The 22,645-nt window shown below is 42.9% G+C and overlaps 1 protein-coding gene across 1 annotated transcript in view; it reads right to left on the bottom strand.

The window, feature by feature from the left end:
* Positions 1-22,324, bottom strand: part of CRACR2B (calcium release activated channel regulator 2B) — a 49,290-nt gene extending 26,966 nt beyond the window's left edge. The window contains exons 1-5 of the mRNA XM_072985621.2: positions 22,267-22,324; positions 8,991-9,241; positions 7,798-7,909; positions 1,442-1,601; positions 595-741 (exon numbers count right to left, since the gene is read on the bottom strand). Of these exons, the coding sequence (XP_072841722.2) occupies positions 595-741; positions 1,442-1,601; positions 7,798-7,909; positions 8,991-9,241; positions 22,267-22,303 (707 nt within the window). The 5' untranslated portion in view covers positions 22,304-22,324. The remainder of the gene's footprint in view (positions 1-594; positions 742-1,441; positions 1,602-7,797; positions 7,910-8,990; positions 9,242-22,266) is intronic.
* Between the last annotated feature and the right edge of the window lie 321 nt (positions 22,325-22,645).

Genomic DNA, 22,645 nt, shown 5'->3' with positions numbered 1-22,645 from the left:
ACTAAATAGTAAATTAATACTAATGTTTTCAGTGCTGATACCATCATATCCATCTTCTCAGTCCACAGATCTGTTTATGCCTATACATCCTTTCCATCCCATCCTCAGCTTCTGTTGGTCTTAAGGACTATTCAAGAGCAGCCAGTGTCATAACCGTTTTGCTGAAATGCAGAGTTGGATCTATCATTAGGTGAAATGAAGTGGCCACCTGAGGCAGCAAATTATTAGTTTTTATATTTGTTAGTACTTTTTATTTTTTTGGCCAGGTGGGGAATAAGATCTTGCAGGTTTTCCTACCTCATATGATTAAATAAATTAGCTGGCTTATGTATGGCACACCTTGATTTCAGCAGATGACGAGGGAAGCCAATGCCTTTTACTGATCTAATTCAGACAGCAAAATGTCCTTTGCCAACCCTAATAAAATGATCTGTCTCCTGTTCTCCACCATAAAGTAATATAAACCGCCCAGCAGGCACTCAGTGTACAGGGGAGAGGAATGTAAGGAGACAGAAAGTCAAAAGGTATGAGGCTGCCTTTGAGGAAATGAATGCAGGCCATAAAAGGTTATGTGAAGGCAGTTATATTTCCTACCGTTTTAATGCCAGCTCCATGGATTCCTTCTCTTGGTGTATGTCTCTGATGTATGAGGAAATGCGGAAGAGGAATTCTTCAAAACTAGCCAGGAGTTCTGGCTGCTCTTTCCGGAGACGGGCCCAAAATTCCTGGATCTCGCTCTGACTGGAGGAAAAATAAGCAACAGAATTTAAATACTTATATAGTGTTTTCAAAAATAAATTCCTACGATTAATTTTTGAGAGAGTGCGTGCACGTGCACACACATTGCCAGGAAAATTCAGGCAACAAGAACAGAAGTGATTCGTCAAGGGGCTGAAGAAACGATTTGTATCCTTTGGCTCAAGGTTTTTCTGAACATGCAATCTCTGTTTCAAAAACTCTCTTCAATGTGTTTTTTCTTTTCCTTTTGTATTTTTAGCCATATCAAGTTAATGGCTCAAATCCTCTCTTTCTCATCGTTCAACCTGCACCATGATTTTCAGGTTTTGCATTCATTCACTAAGAAACCATTGGGGGGGGGGGTGGAGTGCATTATGAACAGTAGCTTGCAACCTTCCACCAGAGGATGGAGAACCTTTGGCCCTCCAGCTGGTCCATCTTCCCCAGATTTTATACCATTACTTTCACAGTTTCTCATCCATGACAATGGCATCTGTGGCTCCTGAGAATTGAAATCCATATCATTTGGACCGCTAAGGACTTCTCAGCTCTATTACAGGAGAACAGACCATGAACTAAATAAAGGTGACATCAATTCAGAACACCAGAGCAGTGTATCTGAAGGTGGGTTCATTAAAGATGGCAGCAATGTTTGTTATCAGGATTAAGAGGAAGCAGCACAAGCCAGAGAATTCTAACCTACTCTTCAAAAACCTGGGATGTTTCAAGTTGTTCCAGCAAGGTGCAAAACCGCTTCTCCTCCTCATCTGCCTGGTCCAAGTCATCTGACCAGCTGGACTCAAATGTCTCCTCATGCCTGAGGCTTCCAGAACTTTGGTATTGCTCAAATCCTATGAACTTCCCTATGAGAGAAATAAAAGTACGAAATCAGCCTACAATACAGGAAGGACAGAACCCAAATGTACTGGATTTCCTCCTCACTTGCAGGCATGGCTTTGTGGCTTATTGGGAGCAGGGCAGGGGCAAACTAGGAGGACCTTAATGAAGCCTGCAAGCAGCATCTCCAACTACTCTTTCCAGTTTTATTCAGCGTCCAAAGGAGAGGACCTAAAGGGGCCGTCCCCTCCCTGTTTGAGCACTGAGCTGTAGTTATTCTGCAGTGAGAGAAAGGAACTTGCAACATGCTCAGAAAAAGTGGTTGTTGTTTAGTCGTTTAGTCATGTCCGACTCTTCGTGACCCCATGGACCAGAGCACGCCAGGCCCTCCTGTCTTCCACTGCCTCTCAGTTACCTGTAACTCTGGTTCTTCGAGTGGTCATCTGTGAATTCACACTAATGGGTTAATCTGCGCTTGCGTGTAGCAGCCTTGGAATATTCCAGAGCTCAAGCACATGGTGCCGGGACCTCCCACATGCTGCCCTTAACCCCACCCCCTGCACCGAGTGCCTCAGTTCCTTAGAACCATCTGCCGCCGCACAGCACGTGAAAGGCTCACATGACGGACAGCGGGGAGGAAAGGCGGGGAGTGTGAATTCACAGATGACCATTCGAAGAATCAGAGTTCTCTGTGAATGCACACTAATAGGTGACTAGCAAGCTGACTTACCCAGAAGAGGGACGTCACAAGAGAACAGAGGCCAGGAAAGCCTGACCCACTGTAGCTTCAGCCTTGGCTTGCACATCAAGATGGTAGTGAGATGCAAAGGTTGACAGTGTAGCCCAGGTGGAGGTTCTGCAGATGTCAGCAAGGTCCACTCCTCTGAGGAATGCCATTGAAGAGGCCATGGCTCTCATCGAGTGGGCTTTAACTGTATCTGGTAGTGGTACCTCAGCCAGTTGGTATGCGAGGTGTATGGCAGAAACGATCCATCTGGAGATGGTCTGGGAGCTGACCGGTGCACCCTTAGAAGTGCCTTGGAAGGCCACAAAGAGTCTCTCTGAGGTGCGGAAAGGCGAGGTGCAAGCAACATAATAGGAGAGAGCCCATTTAATATCCAGGGAATGCAGTGTTCACTCTAGAGGTGAGGTAGGTGCTGGGGGAAAAAGTGGGCAGGACAATTGGCTGGTTTGAATGAAAATAAGACGATACCTTGGGAAGGATGGAGAGGTCTGGGTAGAGAGTCACCTTGTCAGGATGGAATTTGAGGAAGGAAAGGTCCACTCTCAGGGCCGCTATTTCCCCTGCCCACCATGCTGAAGTGATGGCGAGGACAAAGGCAGTCGTCAGGGTCAGAAGATGGACCAATGTTGTGGCCAAGGGCTCAAAAGGAGGCTTCATCGCTCAATTCAGGACAAGAAGGAGCGACCATTGCAGAGTGAGAGGCCTACAGGCTGGGTGCATATTCTTCAGCCCCCACAAAAAACTGTTTCAAGGTGGAGTGTTGAAAAAGAGAGGCTGTGTGAGAAGAGGGTGGCTGATGGGCCACTATAGCGGCTATATACACCTGTAGAGTCCAGTGGGAGACCACGCCGAAGCAGGTGAAGCAGGAACTGGAGGACCGCGTTGGGGATGCTGGGCTTACAGGTAAGTGGCAGGACAACACAAACTTGCAGAAAGCTTTCCACTTACTTGTATACGCATATGTCAAGGAGGTGGAGCACTTACGCGCATAACTGAGAACTTCAGCTATAGAGAGGGAAGCCTCCATGCCGTCAGGTGGAGAGAGTCCAAGGCTGGATGGAAGATTTTGCCGTGGTCCCGGGTCAACAGGTGGAGAATGGATGTCAGACAAATGTATTCTGACGCCCTGTCGCAGAGCACAAAGAACCACGGCTGGCAAGGCCACCAGGGGGCTATGAGGATGACATTTGCGTTTTCCTGCCAGATCTTGATAATGGTTCTCTGCAGAACCAGGATTGGAGGGAACATGTAGAGCAGGTCTGAGCACCAGCCGATCATGAAGGCATCCCCCATGGAGAGTTGGCGCACCACTGACCAGGAGCAGTAGCGGCTGCAATTCTTGTTGTCCCATGATGCAAAGACATCCTTGCAGGGTGCCCTACCAATGGCATAGCCAATGAAAGATGGTGTCATATAGGGTCCATTCATGAGAACAGGACTGGAGCCTGCTGAGGTGGTGCACCAGGGCATTCCCCCGGGCTGGCACATGAACCACCACCGGGTAGATGTGGCGGACGAAATACCACTCCCAGAAATTGATGGCTACATAGAGCAGTGGGACTGAGTGGGTGCACCCCCTGCTTGTTGATATAGAATACTATCATTGTCCATTGCAACCCGGACCACTTGACCGGTTAGGAAACGCTTGAAAGCTCGAAAAGCTTTGGTAATTGCCAGGAGCTCAAGATGATTGATGTGGAGGTGTGCTTCTGCCAAGGACCAAAGACCATGGATCGTGAGGGACTCCAAGTGTGCACCTCAACCTGTTGGGCTGGCAGCCGTGGTTAGTTGAATAGTGGGGGGCAACTGGCCGAAGGACCTTCTTACTGTCAGATTAGGTAGAAGGTCGCACCAGGATAACTGAGTGGCCAGTTCAACAGTGACATGCAGAAGCTTGGTTGGAGGATTGAGCACTACAGTGAACAGGGAGAGGTACCACGCTTGAAGCGACCTCATTTTCAAAGAGGCATGCTGTACCACGGCTGTGTTAGACAGCATGAGGCCAAGCAGCTGCTGAACTTGAAGGGCTGGTTCCCAAGCTTCCTGGAGGAACGAGTGTAGCATGAATTGGATCTTTGAAATCCTGCCCAAAGGTAGTGAGGCTTGACCCAACAAAGCATCCAGAACAGCCCTGATATAAGCATCTCATTGAGTGGGATGCAATGTCAACTTCTCCAAATCGACCTTCAGACCTAGGGTCCATAGCAGAGATAAAGTTAGTGCTGTATCTCGCTTGGCCTGGGCCTCAGATGGCGCTACCAGCAGCCAGTCATCCAAGTAAGAAAAAACGGTAACACTTTGGAGATGCAAATGTGCTGCCATGGAGGTTAAGCACTTCATGAACACCCGTGGGGTGGTTGACAAGGAGGAGAGGGCTTTGAATTCGTATGTCACTCCCCTGACTGAAAATCTAAAAAGCCGGCAGCGATCTGATCGAATGCTGATATGAAAATAGGTGTCCTTCAGATCTATAACTGTGAACCAGTCACCTTGCCTAAGCATCTGGATGGTGGCATTCAAAGAGACCATACAAAACTGCCAGGGAGTGATATAGGAGTTCAAATTGCGGAGGTCAAGGATGGGACGAAGTCCCCCGTCCTTTTTTGGAATTGTAAAATATCGTGAATAAAACCCAAGTGAAACATCAGGATGCTGCAGATGGACAATGGCATCCTTCTGAAGAAGGGCTCATATTTCGTCTTCCAAAGGAGGAGAGGGGGCGGTAGTTTTAAGGTGGCCCGTGAGAAGTGAAGTGTTAAATTCAAAGGCGTTGTCCCTGGCTACAATGGAGAGGACCCAGGAGTCTGAAGTGCACCACGAGTGAAGGAAGGGGGGAAGACGGACTGAGGGGTCTACTGCTGCTGGTAAAGGAGATGTGTCAAAGAGTTTGCCTGGCCTTCTGGTCCGGACGGCATGCCTGCTGATGGGGGCACTGCCTGCCAAATTGCCAAGAGGATGAGGACATAAATCCTGAGGTCTGCTGCTGTCTCTGGTGTCTGGGAAGGTTCTTGAAGAATAGGGTCAGCGCCAGGTGCCCCTGGGGTGGTAGTGCTGGCTAGAACAGGGCCTGACCAAGTTTTAAGAGGTTATCAAGAATTTCATCTTTTTTCCCCCATCAAACTGGCTGATGCCGTCAAACAGCGGGTCCTCAATTCTTGCCCTCACATCCTCAGAAATTCCCGCCGAGCTGAGCCAGGCATGGCGACACAGGGAAATGTCTGCAGCCAGTTGTTTAGAGACCGCATCCAAAATGTGCCTAGCCACAATACGTTCCTGGTGAGCCAGGCCCATAGCCTTGTGATGAAAAGCCAGGCCCTGAGCCCGGACATCTTCAAGTGCCACCTCTAGGATGCATGGCACCGAATTCCATAGGTGGAGATAGTAGGCCCCCATGTGGGCCAAGTAGTTGGCTATTTTCAGGATGAGGGAGGCCAAAGAATACATCCATTGGGTGATAACATCCAGCTTGTGGCCTTCCTGTTGTTTGGTGTTGAAGATGAACAATTCCTACCCTATTTTGCGTGGTATCAATCACAAAGGAGTTTGGGACAGGATGCTTCAAAAGAAAGTCCATATTCTCCCCATAGATCTTATAAAGGTTCTCCACCCTTCTGGGGATCTGATAGGATGAGGAAGGTTTAGCCCAAGACTCTCTCATAAGGTCTGATAATGATGGTATAAAACCAAGCCAAAGAGGTGGGGTCTGGTCACTATATCCTCATATAGTTTGTAAGCTTTCTTTGCTATAGGTTGCTCCACGGCCAGGTCCAAAACCTTCGCAATGTGAAGAATAAGCTGGGACTAAGAAGTATAGTCCTCAGATGGAGAGAGAGGATGATTCTCCATGACATCAGAACCAGGTGTGGGAACATTGGGAGGTGAGCCTTCCTCTCCGTCTGAGGCCAGTAAATCTCCCCAACCGGGCAGCAGATGGTAGGCAACAGTATCAACTCAGGCTACCAGCCTACCTACATCTCCTCTAGAAGGGGTCTGGGCTGGAGACTGAAGCTGCTCTGGAGCCACCTGCATGCTCTCAGGGTCCAATACCAGACGATAAGCTCACATTGACCGCAGGAGCATAATCTAGAGGCAGATGCCTCTTATGAGGCCATGGTGGTGGAGGAGGATAGAAATTGCCCTCAGTACCTGCAGGGCAATCCTCGGAACACCGATACTGAGGGGGAGAAGGCAACAGCAAAGGGGAATAGGGATGATAGTAACAACAACGATAGTACGGGTCGAATCTGTAGGCCCCTGGGTAGGAGCGTGGGTCGGGCTCAAAGTCATCAGGATCAAAGTACGACGGATGGCCAATACTTTGGCCATCTCATGAGAAGACTCCCTGGAAAAGACCCTGATGTTAGGAAAGTGAGAGGGCAAGAGGAGAAGGGGACGACAGAGGACGAGATGGTTGGACAGTGTCATCGAAGCTACCAACATGAATTTGACCCAACTCCAGGAGGCAGTGGAGGACAGGGGGGATTGGCGTGCTCTGGTCCATGGGGTCACAAAGAGTCGGACACGACTAAACAACAACAATATCCAAGCACTATCTGGAGAGTTTCTAGTATCTCATAATGGTCTTTCATCCAAACACTAACCAGTTCCAGCCCAGCTAAGCTTCCACAATTAGATGAGATCAGCATATTCAAGGCAATATGTTGGTTGCACACAATGATCCCATCTCAATATTACTCACTTACCTGTGTGTTCGGCAATCACATCCTACAAGCATGAAATGTGACACAGTATATAGGAATTCACCCATCCTGAGAATGGCACTTGTGGAAAAGGCTCAGAGATACACGAAGTCAAGGCTCAGGAAGGAGGCAAAGACGAAAGGCAGTATGGCTTAGTAGCTAGTATGGTAGACAAATTCAAATTGCCACCTGGCTATGGAAATTCACTGGCTAGCGATGGTAACCCATTCCTTGAACATCTCACATACCTTGAAAACCATATTATGGCTGCCATGATTTCGAATCAACTTCTAACAACAAAGACAGAAGGTCCACAGCATTTACACAAAGTGTTTTGTTTTTGTTTTTGTTTTTTTGTATCAAGCAAAAAGACACAACCCATCTTCTTCCACACAAATATTTGGGATGGATAAATATTTCACTAGTTTGAATTCCCTCCACTCATATCTTGTGGCCACAAAGCTTGGAACACTTCTGAGTTCTCTACACTTTGGTTCATGACCACATAATGTAAGCTAAACATAGTCTAGGATGGAGAAACTTAATTCCATGCACTCTTTGCCTGCATCAGGGATGAGAAACATGTGGCCCTTCAGATGTTGCTGAGTGACAACTCTCAACATTCCTCAGCATTGGCTATACTGCCCAGGTCTCGTAGTCCAACACTTAGAATACTACACATTCCCCACCATTGGTTTCCATAGATCTTACACAATAGTTACCATAATTATTTTCATATACCATCTCTAACACCCTAGACTCCAATCCTTCTCTTACCCAGCCCCATACTGAACTCCACTGGGGTGAGATAGCCATTATTATCTTGCTCCAGGCTGTCAAAAACAGCTTCTAGTTGTTCAGTCGTGAGGGGCAGTTCATTTTGCAGCCGCTATGGACAAAAAGAAAAACAAATTAGAAAGGGAAGATCAGGTCCAGACATTGGTTTGTGACGAACAGAAGAAGTGGAGACATGAGTAGGCACTATACTTTTAATTGCTTTTGATTCAATTGATTTCATTATGAGTTCCTTAACTGTGCTTTAATATTTATGTGTATGATTTTATCTGGACTTTTTAAAAAAAGTTAATCTCATTGTGAAACCCCATGAATCCCACTTTTGGAAGAAAGACAATACAGTATATAAATCAAATCAGTAAACAAATAAACTCATCTCATTCCATTTTCCAAACTTTCTCTACTGTGCCTAAAGTTGTCAAGTGGCCACATTCCAACTGTCCAAGCTGGACGTCTTGTTTACTTATTTGCCTGCTTACTTGCTTGCTTTGGCAAACCTTCACAGTGCCTTCCAGTCTAACCCAGATCAGGGGTCAAAGTGGAGGGACGTCTCCACTCACAGCTGGGAAAGTGGGACCTCTTGTGGAATTTTTGAACAGTAGGGAAACTTGGAGGGGTCTCAGTGACACCTGTGCAAAATCTACATCAATCTCTACCAGAAGGCAAAACTCACATGATATCCAATACTGTTTAATTTATTACCAAATAACTATGGCTAAGCCATCTCTTTTTTAATAAACATAGCCTATTCCTCTAACTAGCATATAACAGGCTGAATTGAACAGGGTACAAATCCCAACGTGACCTTAATGGTACATAACCCATAGGAAAATTAGCAGAAGTCAGTTTGCTAGTGCCCTAAAAGACTTGCTAGTACTTTAGATGCCACAGAAAGCGCTACTGTTTTCCAAATTCATCAATGGCACAACAGAGCTCATGGACAATAACTCGGGAGAAAGAGAACTTCCTTTCTTATTTGGAAAACAGTTTGGACTATTGCCTTCTGGTGGGGATCAATGTGGATTTTATGCAGGTGTCACTGAGATCCCTGCCCCCAAGTTTCCCTACCCACTGAATGGAGTCTGGCAATGTTCAAAAACCAAAGCAATAAGGGGCGTGCAGTGAGACCTTTGGCCCAATCTAAAGCAGGAAGCAGAGTCATCTCTTCTACTTACCTGCATGTCAAGCTTGGTAATAAAGCCCTTCTCCTCTTTGTCACAGAGTCTGAAGAGCTCCCTGGCCTTCTCCAGCATCTCTACCTGCATGTTTTCCACTTCATGCAAGCAAAGGGCAGGCGGAGAAGATGAGACACCAGAAGGTATCTTGTCCTCTTCCTTGTCTTCTTGATGGGACATTTCAGAAAGCTCTCCTTGCTCAGGGCTTTCCGTGGCTTCACAACTCTTTCTGCACTGGGGCTGGGGAGCATCTAATTTCAAAGATAAACCCTTTAATTGTTTTTAAAAATGCAGTTGAATAGAGTTACATGGCTTCTCAAACACATTCTCATTAAACATTCCTTTTTTTCCTTTTTAAAAAATATTTTTTATTTTTCCAATATAAATACAACAATACAAAATACTTACTAACAATCTAAGACACAGTGTACCCCCCATACCCACGCGACCCTTTGGAGCAATTCTTTTACTACAAACCTCCTTTCCAAAATTGTATTGATTGTTGCTTAGAGACTTTCCCCTTTCCTTTCACTAATACAAATTCAATAAATCTACCCCGAATAGCATAAAAATATTTTAACTTATTTCCCCTTTTTTCATCTTAAGTTCAGTAGTCAATTTGTCATTTAACACAACGTCCCATACTTTGTTATACCAGTCTTCTAATTTAATATCATGTTTGTCTTTCCAGTATCTAGCTACTAATATTCTAGCACTTGTCATAAAATTAGAAATCAATTCCTTTGAGCAATGATCAAGTTCTATCTTATAAAAAATTGACAACAAAGCAATTTTAGAGTTAAATTCAATATCTTTTTCAAATATATCACATATTTCCTTAAATAAATTGATTTAAATAAATTTAAATCAATTTCCAAAATTTCTGAATCAATTTACACACCCACCACATATAATAATACATGCCAATTTCTTTATCACATTTCCAACAGGCCTTAGAATAGTCTGAACTTATTATGTTCAATTACATGGCTTCTCAAACACATTTTCATTAAACACTCCTAGCTAATCATGTAACAAAGTAATAAAAATATTCTGTCTCTATTAATGAAGTAAAATAAAGTGAAGGCAAAAAGATGTACAACAGTAAAATAAAGTTGTCATTCCCTTACAGAAGGAGAAAACCAAAGTAGGGATGACCACATTATTTGAAGAACACGTCTGAGTACCCTTGACCACCATGTGCAGACGACCATTCCCATTCCTCATCCTCCCCACCCCCAATAATATTTATACTTATTTTGTGTGAAATCAGATTATTTGCTGGCAACTGTGTGCTGCCATGGGAAGAACTGTTCTCAAGATGATGTTATTATTACTTTGGGAGGTAGTGAGCACTCCAATGTGGAAAGCATTCAAGAGAAAATTAGAAAACCATCTGTCAGATATCCTTTGATTTGTATTCCTGCACTGAGCAGGGGGATGGTCTCAATGACCTCTTCCAACTCCATTATTTTATGATTCTAAAAACAGCATTAAATTAAGAGGAGATGGCACATGGAACGGTCAAGCTATAGCAAAAACACAGTAGACTCTCATTTTTAATTTTCTTTGTGTTTTTTAAATTGTGCTTAAGATACCCCTCTTTGGGGTTCAATTGAACCTCTTTGGGGTTCAATGTGAATTCAATTCCTGACAATGACACAAATTTTTACCCTGACTTGTTCAGATCTGCTTATGATTTCCTTCCATAAAGTGCTCAGAGCCCAAAAACTCACATTAAGGCTTAAATACACTTAAACTGGATGTAAAACCATTGAACTCACTGGGACATACTTCTGAGAAGACAGGCAGAGAACTGTGATACAGTCTAGGTACAGAATGATTTAACACACACATTCTGCAGAATTTTATTTTGCAGGCTTCTAGATATAAATTACTAGATGTAACTCTGCCCATAAATCCTGCATGACATGTATACAATGGAAGATAAAAAGTGTTTGTATTAGCTTTAGTGCCAGAAGATAATATATTATTTCAAGACGCCAAAACTAACGCAAATGCCAATTGCACAAATAGACCAGGGACTTTACTTCATCTCTTTGAAAACATAATCTCTCTTGATTAGGTTTCCATTGGCTAGGCTATAGATACATTGTTTTGTCTCTGGATGTTTGGAAATTCCATCTTGTAAAGAGGTAAAGCACATTTATGTGGGTGCGGTAATTCCAAAACTTTCAGAATTGTTCCAAAGGCTCAGAATGTCAGACCATGAATCATATGCCATTCATAGAAGCCAAGGTTTTTTGCCAACTGCTCATGAACTGGGTAACTTAACTGTTACAACACATTGGCAGAATCCTATTGCTCACATATGCCTGCATAAGTGCAATAGTGTAAATCACAATGATGACTTGCTGCTAGTTAGGGAGTCACTGGCTATATTACTTATTACATGCCAGTCACGTGACCTGGAATGCAATGAGGAGCTCAAGCATCAAGCCCTTAGCCAGTAGCAATTCTCTTCTATGACTTACGTGTTACATTTACATCAGTGTGCATAAGCAATATGATTCTGAACACTGTTGCACAAATGGGAAAGATATTGTCACTTTTTTACTCAAAGGCCTAAGGAGAGAAACATCTCTGGAATTCATAATGGAGTTAAGAAGTGGCAACATATACTATTTAAGGTCAGGAAAGGAAAATGACAGAGTAGCGCAGAAGATACAGGCACCTGTAATATCTGTTCCTCTTTCTAGCCCATTAAAGTTTACTTTTTCAGATCCTCTTAAAATATAACAGGACAGACCTGTGTGAAACCTTAGTTGTGTATGCTACGAAGAAGAAGAGGATTAGCACTCAAAGGTAAGGTGGCAGGCTGTATTCACCCTACTGTCACAATATTTACTGATGATCAATCAGTGGAACAAATCAGAGCGAAATCTTGGCAGATCCTGACAGTATTAATTAAAACAGTTTCTGTAGATACAAGTAGTTAGATACATTATACTGGGATAAGGAAGTCCTGGAGCAAACAAGAAAATATCCTGTTACTGTAGGTATATACCAATCTTCGAGGATCATAAAGGGTTAAGGAGCAGTGACAATTATATACACTGTGGTGCTCATCTTGCATTTGCTTTTTCCTTATCAGTAGTTGTTTTAAGTCATTGCTATTTCCTGGCAGTCATACAGAGTCACCTGCAAATCTTAAACTGTTGGTGTTTCTTTCAACAGTTTTCATTCCACTTCATCTGAATCAAATCCATATATCCATATGATTTGTTCTGTGTACAGATTGAACAGAAAACGGGATAAAATGCAACCTCCCCTGATACCTGAACCATTTGGAAATCATCCTATTTTTCCATATTCCATTCTAACATCAGCTGCTTATCCAGAACACATTTCACACATCAGGCAATCAAATGTCATGGCACTTCCATTTCTTTCAGAACAGTCACAGCTTCTCATAACCTCCATAATTAAAGGTTTTGCTGCAATCTATGAAGAACAAACTGAATTTCCTTTGAAATTATTTGGTATGGTCAAGTAACCAATGTATATTTACAATATAATAATATTTTATTTTATTTCATTTCATTTTATTATTATTATTTGTTTGTTTGTTTGTTTGTTTATTTGTTTATTTGTTTGTTTAACTTATGTGCTGCCCACACTACCCAAAGGTCTCTGGGTGGCTTACAACAATTAAAATACAATAAAAACATAAGGCAATTAAAATACAATTAAAATATATAGTCTAAAAATTGACACCAGGACCCACAGTTGATATTATTTCAGTTAAAAGCCTTCTGGAACAGGAAGGTTTTGACCTGGTGCCGAAATGTCATCAGCGTTGACGCCAGACGAATCTCAATTGGGATGGCGTTCCATAGTCTGGGGCAGCTGCCAAAAAGGCCCTCTGTCTACAAGCCATCCCTCTTAACTCCTTAAGGGATGGCTCTTTCAAAAGGCCCCCCTGGCTAGATCTTAACTGCCCGGTAGGTTCATATGGAAGGAGGCGGTCCTTCAGGTTTCCAGGGCCCAAGCCTTTTAGGGCTTTATATGTCAAAACAAGCACTTTGAATTGGGCCCGGGCAGCAACTGGTAACCAATGTAATTTAAACAGAATCGGCTTGATGTGTCCCCTAGTATCTCCTCCTTTTCTGAATCCCGCTTGAGCAGCTGACATTTCCCATTCCATGGCCAAAATCCTATTGGTCTAAATTTATGCAAAATCCTCTTGCATGAATCCTCTTGCACCACTTGAAGCCATGCAAGCCAGATGACACCATCATTCAGTACCAGGAATATTTAATTTAAATGAATGGAAAGTTTCTTATTCCCAGGCTCCCTCTAGCTTCTTTTTACTCTAGGGAAACCTTTGGGAGGATGGGCAGGGAGAGTCTTTAATAGTCAAAAATTGCTGCCCACTGTCCCAACCTTGATGGTGCTTTTTGGCTATTAAGGGCTTCCCCCATCCCAGTCAGGAGGCTCCCAAAGGCTTCCTCATGGCAAGAATGAGTCCTAGAGAGCCTTGGAACTGGGGGGGGGGGGGGAAGGAAGCTTTTGATTCATTTAAATTAAATATTACTGGCCCTGGATGATGAAATCATCCAGCTGACAAGATGCAAAGTGGTGGAGGAGGATTTTGTCTCATATATGGTAAAAATCTTTGCAGTAAAACATTGAGTATCACTTTGCTTCCATAGGAAATAAACACAATGGTCCTACAACTAATGCAGTCCTTGTTGTTTTCTTCTCTTTGGGACTGGGGTATATATGGCAACATTTCCAATCTTTAGACCATTGTTTTATTTTCCATCTTTGTTGGTTTAATATATTCTTAAGATTTAAATAGATTCAGTCTCTGTAGCTTGAAATAATTCCATTAGCATCTACTCTTAGTGATTTGCGTATTCCAATTACTTTGAGATAAGATTTCACTTCATTTTCAAAAATGGCACATTCTCCATCAAAGATTTTTCTTTGAAGACATGTGTCAGTATTCTTTTGTGTAGTTCTTCAGCACATTGTTTCCATCTTCCCCTTATTTTATTCTGATCAGATTATATAATGTATAACATAATGCAATGCTCTGTTCATCTTCCTAATGCATACATTTATTTGTGTTATCTGCCATCAAGTCGCATCTGATTTACAGTGACTCTAACAGAATTTTCAAGGTGAGAGATTTAAGCACTGGTTTTATTTGTGACCTCTTCCCTCTGTGCGTTTCCATGGTTGAGCAGGAATTCAGACCCAGATCTACTAATTTATCACTCTTAACTGCTACACCACACAGTGTACCTATAAATGTATCCAACACAAAAATATATATGTATGAAAATAAATACAATACAATTATCCTCAAGCTGATACTTGAAAACATACGCCACCGATTATTTATACACGTTTTGAACAGATGGATGCACACAATATATGTGACTGATTTAAATTGATTCTTGAACCTAGACTTGCTAAAGAGCCCATCCAAATGGTAAGAAAGGGATCAGCCTATACATGAAGTAATTTATAGACATCAAAGCAAAAATTGGTTCAGTTTCCCACACAATATCTTTTATAGAAGAGAATGACTGCAGACTATTACAGTACTCGTTAAGCAGCCATGAGACAAAATCATTGCACTTGATTTCCATCACTTGAGTTCTTGGAGCACAATTACAGTGGTGTCAAAACGTTGTCACTGTATAGTGTAGATACAATTAGGGTCCAAGAGTCTATACCCTACATTAGCAGTCACACCATTTACATATATCCCATCCTAGGAAGGAATAACTGCTTTCTCAGCATTTTAAAGAGGATCCAAAGAAGATTTTTGGGTTTTTTTTTTTGTTTCCTTTTTTATTCTGTTGATATTTCTATAGATACATTTTTCATACTGTGGTTTTTAAAAAGTATAGAAATAATCAAGAACCAAGCACTCATGATAGCCATCTCACAGTGCTTTAGGAAAGTTCCTACCATGTACTCATTCATCATCATTACCATGGGCTCATTCATGGAATTTAGTATGGTGGTGGTCTAGAGAATATGGTCTGCCACATGTGACTTTCCTGTATTCTCCTATTGCTGCTTTTATCTTTCTTCTTCTTATAGAAAAGCTGCTAAGGGAGAGAATAACTAGCTTCAGAATGCCTTGAACTCAAAAGTATTCGTTGTGATTTAAAAATGACAACGGAAAAACCAAAGAAACCAGGGGAAAACATAGGAAGACTGCTAAATAGTGGCACACCCTTCCAGCAACAAAACCATCTCTAGTTCACCTCCTGTGAGCGAGGCAGAGAGATTGTTATCTAAAAGCCTGAATCTGAAAAGATTTTAAACCTAGGTCTAAGGAGGGCCTTAAGCAAGGCTACCCCAAGCAATGTTGCTGCTTTTGGTATAGGCAAACTGTACTGGCAACTAAACCTTAATTTAATACTTGCAAGGGGATAGTGCCCTCTGTCATACTTTGGGGAAGCAGGGTAGTTTAGGGGCCCTGAGGTAAACTGTGTGGCAAATACCAACAGAGATAACAAGGGGTTTGTGAAAAACAGCTGCTGCTGCTGCCCCCCCCCAGCCCTCACACCAGCATCTCCTGCTTGAGAGAGTTGCGTCACTCTCCCTAAGGCCAGTCCCTAAGCGACGGATCTAGAGTGTGGAATTACAACACAAACAACACAACTATGGGAACCTAGTAACAGCACAGCAACTTTACTGCATCTGAAGAGGCCCATCCTCTCTCACCCCCTCCCTTCTAGAAGAGGAGATGTTTAGTACGGGGCATTCTGTTCTGTTGTCAGCACAGCAATTAATTAATTAATCAATCAATCGGAGAACTGTCCTGTCCGTGAAAGAGCCACAGCATCTATCCACCATGAGTCAGAAGAGAATGGAGAAGCTTAGGGGGAGGATGAAAACCCGAAGTCTATTCAAACTAATATTCCCCAGTAAAGTCAAATCCAGATTTCAAAGCCATGTTTGAAAGGGGCATTTTTAATATTTTCCCGGCCTTTGTTTGTGTAGGTGGAAGGAAGGAGGCAGGAGAAAAGGATAAAGGGCAGGCCAATGCTTAAGACAATCTTTAAACTCCCTATTCATAATCTTCCGTAAAAGATGGTTTTCAAAAGGTCATGGACATGCCTGATGTAATTAAAACAGGAAGGATAGAGATTTTGAATAACAGCCACCCTTCTCACTCACCTTGGACTTGCTCCTGTATCAACCTCAACCTTTCAGGGAGATTAAAAGCCTCTCAAAAGATTAATCTTTTAATTCAGATGCAATAACAAAACACAGTCAGGTTTGTCCAGGTGAGGCTTATCCACAGCTCCTCCACACCCTGGAGATTAATCTTCTGGCTTTTCCCATTTATGGGATATCTGATCAGAAACCAGTGTATAATGAACCCCTGCCTTGAACAGTCAAGCATGTCAGAGGCCACCTGGTTTGGATTCTGTGGTAATAGCCACCCAGAGAGTAAGGCTTCTTTCCCAGCCTGCGCTCACGGGCAGGAAGGTGGGAAGCTGCCTTATAAGGAGTCAGACTGTTAGTGTGCAAAGGAGCCCTTCATAGCCCAACTTGGAGAAGCCAGGGATAAAACCTGGGACCTTTGGCAAACAACATGTGGGCTCTGCCATGGCTCCTTTGGGTTGTCACTATATACTGTACAGATAGTGTTATATGCAACTCAGAAGTTTCACAATCAAGACAAACCAAAGCACTCTGAGTTTATGCAAGGATGCTTCCCTGCACCACCTCCACCACCATCAAGCTTGTCCATTAGGGATGGAGGTGGTGCTGTGAGGTGCCCCCTCCCGTCAGGCTCAGACAACCTCCAGTCATCTCATCCCTTCTTGCCTCCTTAGTGGAGGCAGAAAGTTTCTGTACGAGCGAATGCTTGCCTCTTCTCTATGGGTGCCTCTATGTGTACGTAAATAGCCATTTTTGCACCAGCTGTGTGCACCATTGGCTGCTGTGCCTTCCACTCCATCAGCCACAATGGCCATCAGCTGCTGCTCACCACTGTCAATACAAACTTCCATTTTCTAAGCACACACATTATCCCCCACCTTTGTAAGGTTATACAAGGACCCCTTAATTCAGTTTTGATCAGTGTGAATGCAATTGGACCCATCTGATCCAATGTGGATCTATCAAAAGCAAAGCCAAAGCAGATTGGTCTAAATCAACTTGATTTGGTTTGGGATTTGGTTGAAATAGTTGCAGAGCCTTAATCATCATAAAAACCAGCTTTATTCACTCATTCTTCCACTGGGAAGTGAGGCTGAGGACTGGTTTAGTCCGTGAGCTTATGAACTATCAGAAAATAATCTGAATCTTTTTATGCCGTGTGTGTGTGTGTGTGTGCGCGCGCGCGCGCGCGTGCGCATGCGCGTGCGCGTGCGTGCGTGTCACTAAGCTATCCAGCCGGCTCTGCTCTATATATGCAAACATTATCAGTCACATTTGGACAGAAATACAGAAAAAGTACACTGATGGATGCAGAGTCCTTTCTCCAAACGGTGGTATTGGCAAATTACCACCAGACATGGAAATCTTTGAATCAATATACAGTATGTGAAAGGAATCTAATGGGTTTTCAGAAAGAAAGAAAGAAAGAAAGAAAGAAAGAAAGAAAGAAAGAAAGAAAGAAAGAAAGAAAGAAAGCCATTAAACCTCCTCCTTGTTTCTAAAGGCTTCCCCAGTATGTTTTTAAATTCTCATAACTACCCTAGAGCAGTTCTAAGTGTGCTGGGCCATTCAGAGCAATTATTGAAAATGCACCATATGTATATTCAAAATGGAGCCATGATGAATCACTGCCAGCCAAAGTCATTCGGCTGCCTAAGCAAAGAATAAGGTGGCACCTCACCCTTTCATCCCATATAAAGACACTGGTTGGCATGCCAAGTGACATCTTGCCTGAGAACTTGCAGTGAAATAGTGCCCTCCATAACACCAACTTGGTTTAGGATACCCAAGACTAGGAAGCAGTGGGAGGCCAGCCCCCTCAGCAACTGCCAGTGCAGCAGGTGGTTTCATTCTGCTTCAGGGGTAGAGTTTGCCCTGTGGTCATCTAATGCATGTGCACAGCAACACGTGCTTGTTGGATTGGTAGGAACTTACAGTGTGGCAGGTGTTGGGTACCCAGGGCCTTGACTCTTCCTGCTCAGTGTCCTCTTCTCCAATTACTTGTTTGCCTAGTTAGTAAGCAGTCCCTTGAAGTAAAAGGACCTCTGGGCTGATTTCCTATTGTTTCTAAAATATCCACCCATTTGGCATTAGGCTGTGTTCTAACAATGCCCTTTAAGTCACTAGGAGCAATTCCTCCCCTAGGCCTAGAATAATCCACGTGCAATCAGTCCTCTGTCACTGACCTTTGGGTAAGCCCCACTGAATTCAGCAGGACTGAATTTACATGCATAAGGTAACACTCTCGAAATCTCATCTTTCACATAGGCTGAACAAGCTGCTGCACCCTTTTTGCTTGGTTGGCAATGACAGAATTACATGATGTGATCCCGTGTGAGAAACCAGCACAGGAACAAGGAAGTGGGAAGAATATGTGTACCAGTTTTGCTTGGTTTTACAATGAATTAATTGTCTTTGCCCCTTGCAAAAATATTTTTTGCACATATTCCTGGAGTAGTTTTGATAGTTAATTGCAACAATCCCTGTTTCACAATGTCTTATAATTGCCCAATGGCATGCCCTCACTTTTTAGTGCTTTCCTTCTAGCTCAGAAATGAAGCAGCCCGTAGTCTCATGCTCTCTCTGTTGGAAATGTCAACAGATTGTCCACTCTGAAAAACGCCGGGCTCAGAAGGGCTAGCCAAGGCAAAGTCACCCCTGGCCACCTTACCACAAAAATGTAACAACTACACAGCAGCTCCTCAATGGGTTCACCTAGTGGTTAGAAAAGTTACTTTTTTGACTATAACTCAAGAGTCTCCCAGCGCCTATGCTGAGGTCTTCTGGGAGTTGTATTTCAAGGAAGGTAACTCTTCAGGGACTGGTTTCACAGGAGAGCTACGCAGCATTGTCTAATGGCCTTAACTTCCCCAGCTGGTCACTGCCAGGTCTCGAAAGCAACCCTCAAAGACAATATTTACCTAGCAAAAACAAACGGTAATATATAAATACAAGGAAAAATATGCACTTGGGTAGGAGTGCCCAGGTAACTTGGGGATTTTATTTCCTCCTTCACAATACGTTTGCCCAGAAGTTTGACTATAACTTCAGTGGGTTCTTAGGAAAACCATTAGAGTAACAGAAGAGACTGGAAGTGTGGCAAGATACCACTTAGATACTGCAAATTTCTGTTATTGTTGTAACGATCAGGGATCTCATGAGATGTACAATAGAAACACACACTTCTAAGTTAAATAGGAAGCTGGTAGTCTTATCAAAGGTTACACCCTTAATATCTTCCACATGATACAATAGCAAGAAATGAGGATGTCCCCGTCCCAGCTGCAGCTAATGTGGGTCTGGCCGCTGGAAACAGCCTGTCCACTCATGCCTCCTGGCACCGCCAGCATCCTGCTCTTCCCACCAATTGTGGCAGGAGCTCTGCCGTCTCCCTGCTTGAGGGTGGGAGGCTGAGTCTCTCCTCATGGCTGCTGAGTGGCCAGCCAAGCAGAGAGATGGCAGAGCTACTGCCACAATTGATGGGAAGAGTGGGACCTTGGCAGCGCCAGGATGCTTGAGTAGATGGGCCACTTCCCCATCTCTAATAATAGCTTTACCAGCTTTGAGCAAGGTTTGCATATCACAGTACTGATCAACTGATAAGCAGAGTCACATACAAAAATGTGAATCAAAATTAGGGTAAACATGAGCCACAGAGAGAGGGTAGTGGGAGGCAGAATTTGGAAGGCATCTGAATTACAAATATAATGACAGACTGAAGTCCTATGACAGGAATATACTGGATCCCAGAGCATCATCTTATCCTGCTCAGTTGTGGATAACCTTAGCATACATTAAATTCAACCTTTGTAAAAGGAAATTTTCAAACTCTGAGGCAGGACATTTAAAATGAAACTTGTTAAGCTTCCAGTTGCAGACCATATCATTCCAGCGTTTAAACAATCCCTTCACATACAAATATTTGAAAAACACTACAAGAAAATACTCTTTTAGGAAAACTGGGTTTCATATGATTTGGACTCATTTCCAATCTCTGCTATAGCCTGTGATTGTGCCTCCTAGGTGCTGGGCGAGCCTATTAAGTCTTAGGCAAGCTGCACAGCCTCAGAACATCACCAGAAGAAGGGAATACCAAACCACTTCTGAGTACTACTCACAAGGCAGAAAATCGTAGGAGGGTTTGCCATTAGAATTGACTTGAAGGTATTCTATTATTATTAATCTTGGAACACACTGTTCTGTCCAGTCTTTAAAAAGGGAACCAGTCTTACATTTTTACTGCTTGTCTTTCTCTGCTACTCTTAAATGAAACTGCAGGGACTTTGCTGCCGTTTACAATCAGGTTGTAGACCAATAGTCAGTGTCCATATCCTTTTCCTTTCAAATTTCTCCATCATCTGATTGTGTTAAATGGTCCGAGTTCATCAGGGACTCAGTCTGGTCCTGAATACACACAGCAAGAGTACTGTAGTAATTTATCGGAACTTCTTTTTGGCTTTTCTTTTCATCAGAACCAGCAAAAGCAGTATGCAAAGGGTACACAGTTCAGGAATGGAAGTGGCCAAAATTACAACTAAATACAACTATTCTGACTTGCAAAAGGTTTTAAGCATGAATCAAGGTTTACTACTCTTCAGAACAGGAGTTTATAGGAGCTTGATCTTTCCTCTTCCTGGCTTTATCTTCAAAAAGCTGAAAAGAAAACTTTCTCCTGAACCCTATTTCAGAGACTAAAGGACTACAAATGAATGGCCCAATTAAAAGAAAAAACAAAAAAAGGGATACTTTACTTTCAGCGCTCACAGAATCAATGTATTCATTTTCATCTTCATTTTTTGCATGAATCCACACCACTTTTCATGGGGATATATACAATATGCAAAACACATTGCTTGCCAATGAAGTCTGGCCAAATTTGCATCTTTCACCAGCTGCTGCAAACAAAGCTAATCACTTTTACAAGTTTTCTCTTACTGTCAATATATCTGAGGGCTGACATTATTTGTGCAAATGGCAGAGATAATACAAGATCTCTAGAAGATGTACATGATCCATATTAATAAGGATTTCCTAAACATGAGCCATTTGGCCCATGCTCACACCAGCGATTGGCATTCATGATTAGAGCAGTAATATAGAAACAAACCAAACTCTCAGAAACATATTTGGAAAATACACAGACTTTACCCCCCCCCCAGAACACCCAGCTTCAGCGACAAGAGAAAAAGTGTTTGCGCACATACTGCGTCCTGTTCTAGAGCTGCAACCTCCCTATCAGTCACAAAAAACAGACTGGGATCAGGCATGGCCCCAGTGGAAGAGTGACAGCAATTAGTTATTCTCCACGGAATAAATTCTCAAATTCCAGAAACAAGGATGGCAAAGAACAGTCACTTGTGCTGGCAAGGAAATCATGTAGATATTGGAGACGACTTACCCAAATTCTTCTCTTTGGCTACTCCAAAATCATAGAAATGTCACATTTGCCCTGAGCAGGGTAGTCAGGTATATTTATCCCATTTACATTTACACCAGCCATCAAAGCACCTGGATGCACAACACTCTGAATTTTTGTTCCACACCACGTGGCATTGCAAAAGAAAAAGGCTCTGAGCCCTATATGGCAGAATGAGTCATGAAAACCAATGCTATTCAAGCCTTGTTCACACAAACAGCAAACCAGGCAGTGGATTATATGGTTGAGAGGTTTTTTTGCTTTTTTGTTTGTTTTTTTTACAAAAAGGACTCCCTGGACATTATTTTTTTAAAAAATAGATGGGGTAGAGAACAGATTCCAGCCCAGTATTTTCCCTGTTATGCTATGCTAGCACAGTAGGTGACTTTCCATATAGAAGCAATTGACTGTACACCCTTCCCCAGTTTGAAGAAGTATCTACCATACAGAAGCAATCCAAGGTTACCAACCCTTGCCTGCATGAACTAAGTTCCCAACAACACATAAAAGCTGTTGTTGTTTCTATAGTATGGGTAGGAGATTTAGTCAAACCTCCTGTCCTAAGGGAGTATATCCTAGATCGCAGACATCCTAGGTATTAATTGCAGTGAAATTCACCTACCAGGCAAGCTTTTGAATTTCTTGGGGTATCTTGCCCAGCCCTTTAAGGAAATAGTTGAAAACAACTACTCTACGTACCTGGAAACACTTGGATTTTTGAGGGACCATCATTCATCAGAGTTGTGATGTAATCATAATCACTACACACAGCATTTCTCCCACTCAGTTTGCATACTAAAATGCCATAGATATGAATAATAAAAGCATGTCTATAGTGTACATCCATCTACTATTTGAAGCTGAAAGGAAGCATCAAAGCATCAAAGCACAGATAACTCAATTTCCTGCCAGAGACCCTTTTGATGTATGGCAGAGGTTTTTGTAATGTTTCCTTAATGGAATTGACAGAGGGCAGGAGGATATGCCTTTCAACATGGAATTGAAGCAACTGGGTTCCCTTATCAAGAGAAGAGAGAAACAACATCTATGTCCTTTATTCCAACAGTTCAAGGAACAC

The sequence above is a fragment of the Pogona vitticeps genome, chromosome 1, assembly GCF_051106095.1.
Source record: "Pogona vitticeps strain Pit_001003342236 chromosome 1, PviZW2.1, whole genome shotgun sequence".
Lineage (NCBI taxonomy): Eukaryota > Metazoa > Chordata > Lepidosauria > Squamata > Agamidae > Pogona > Pogona vitticeps.
This window is presented reverse-complemented; position numbering and strand designations above follow the sequence as displayed.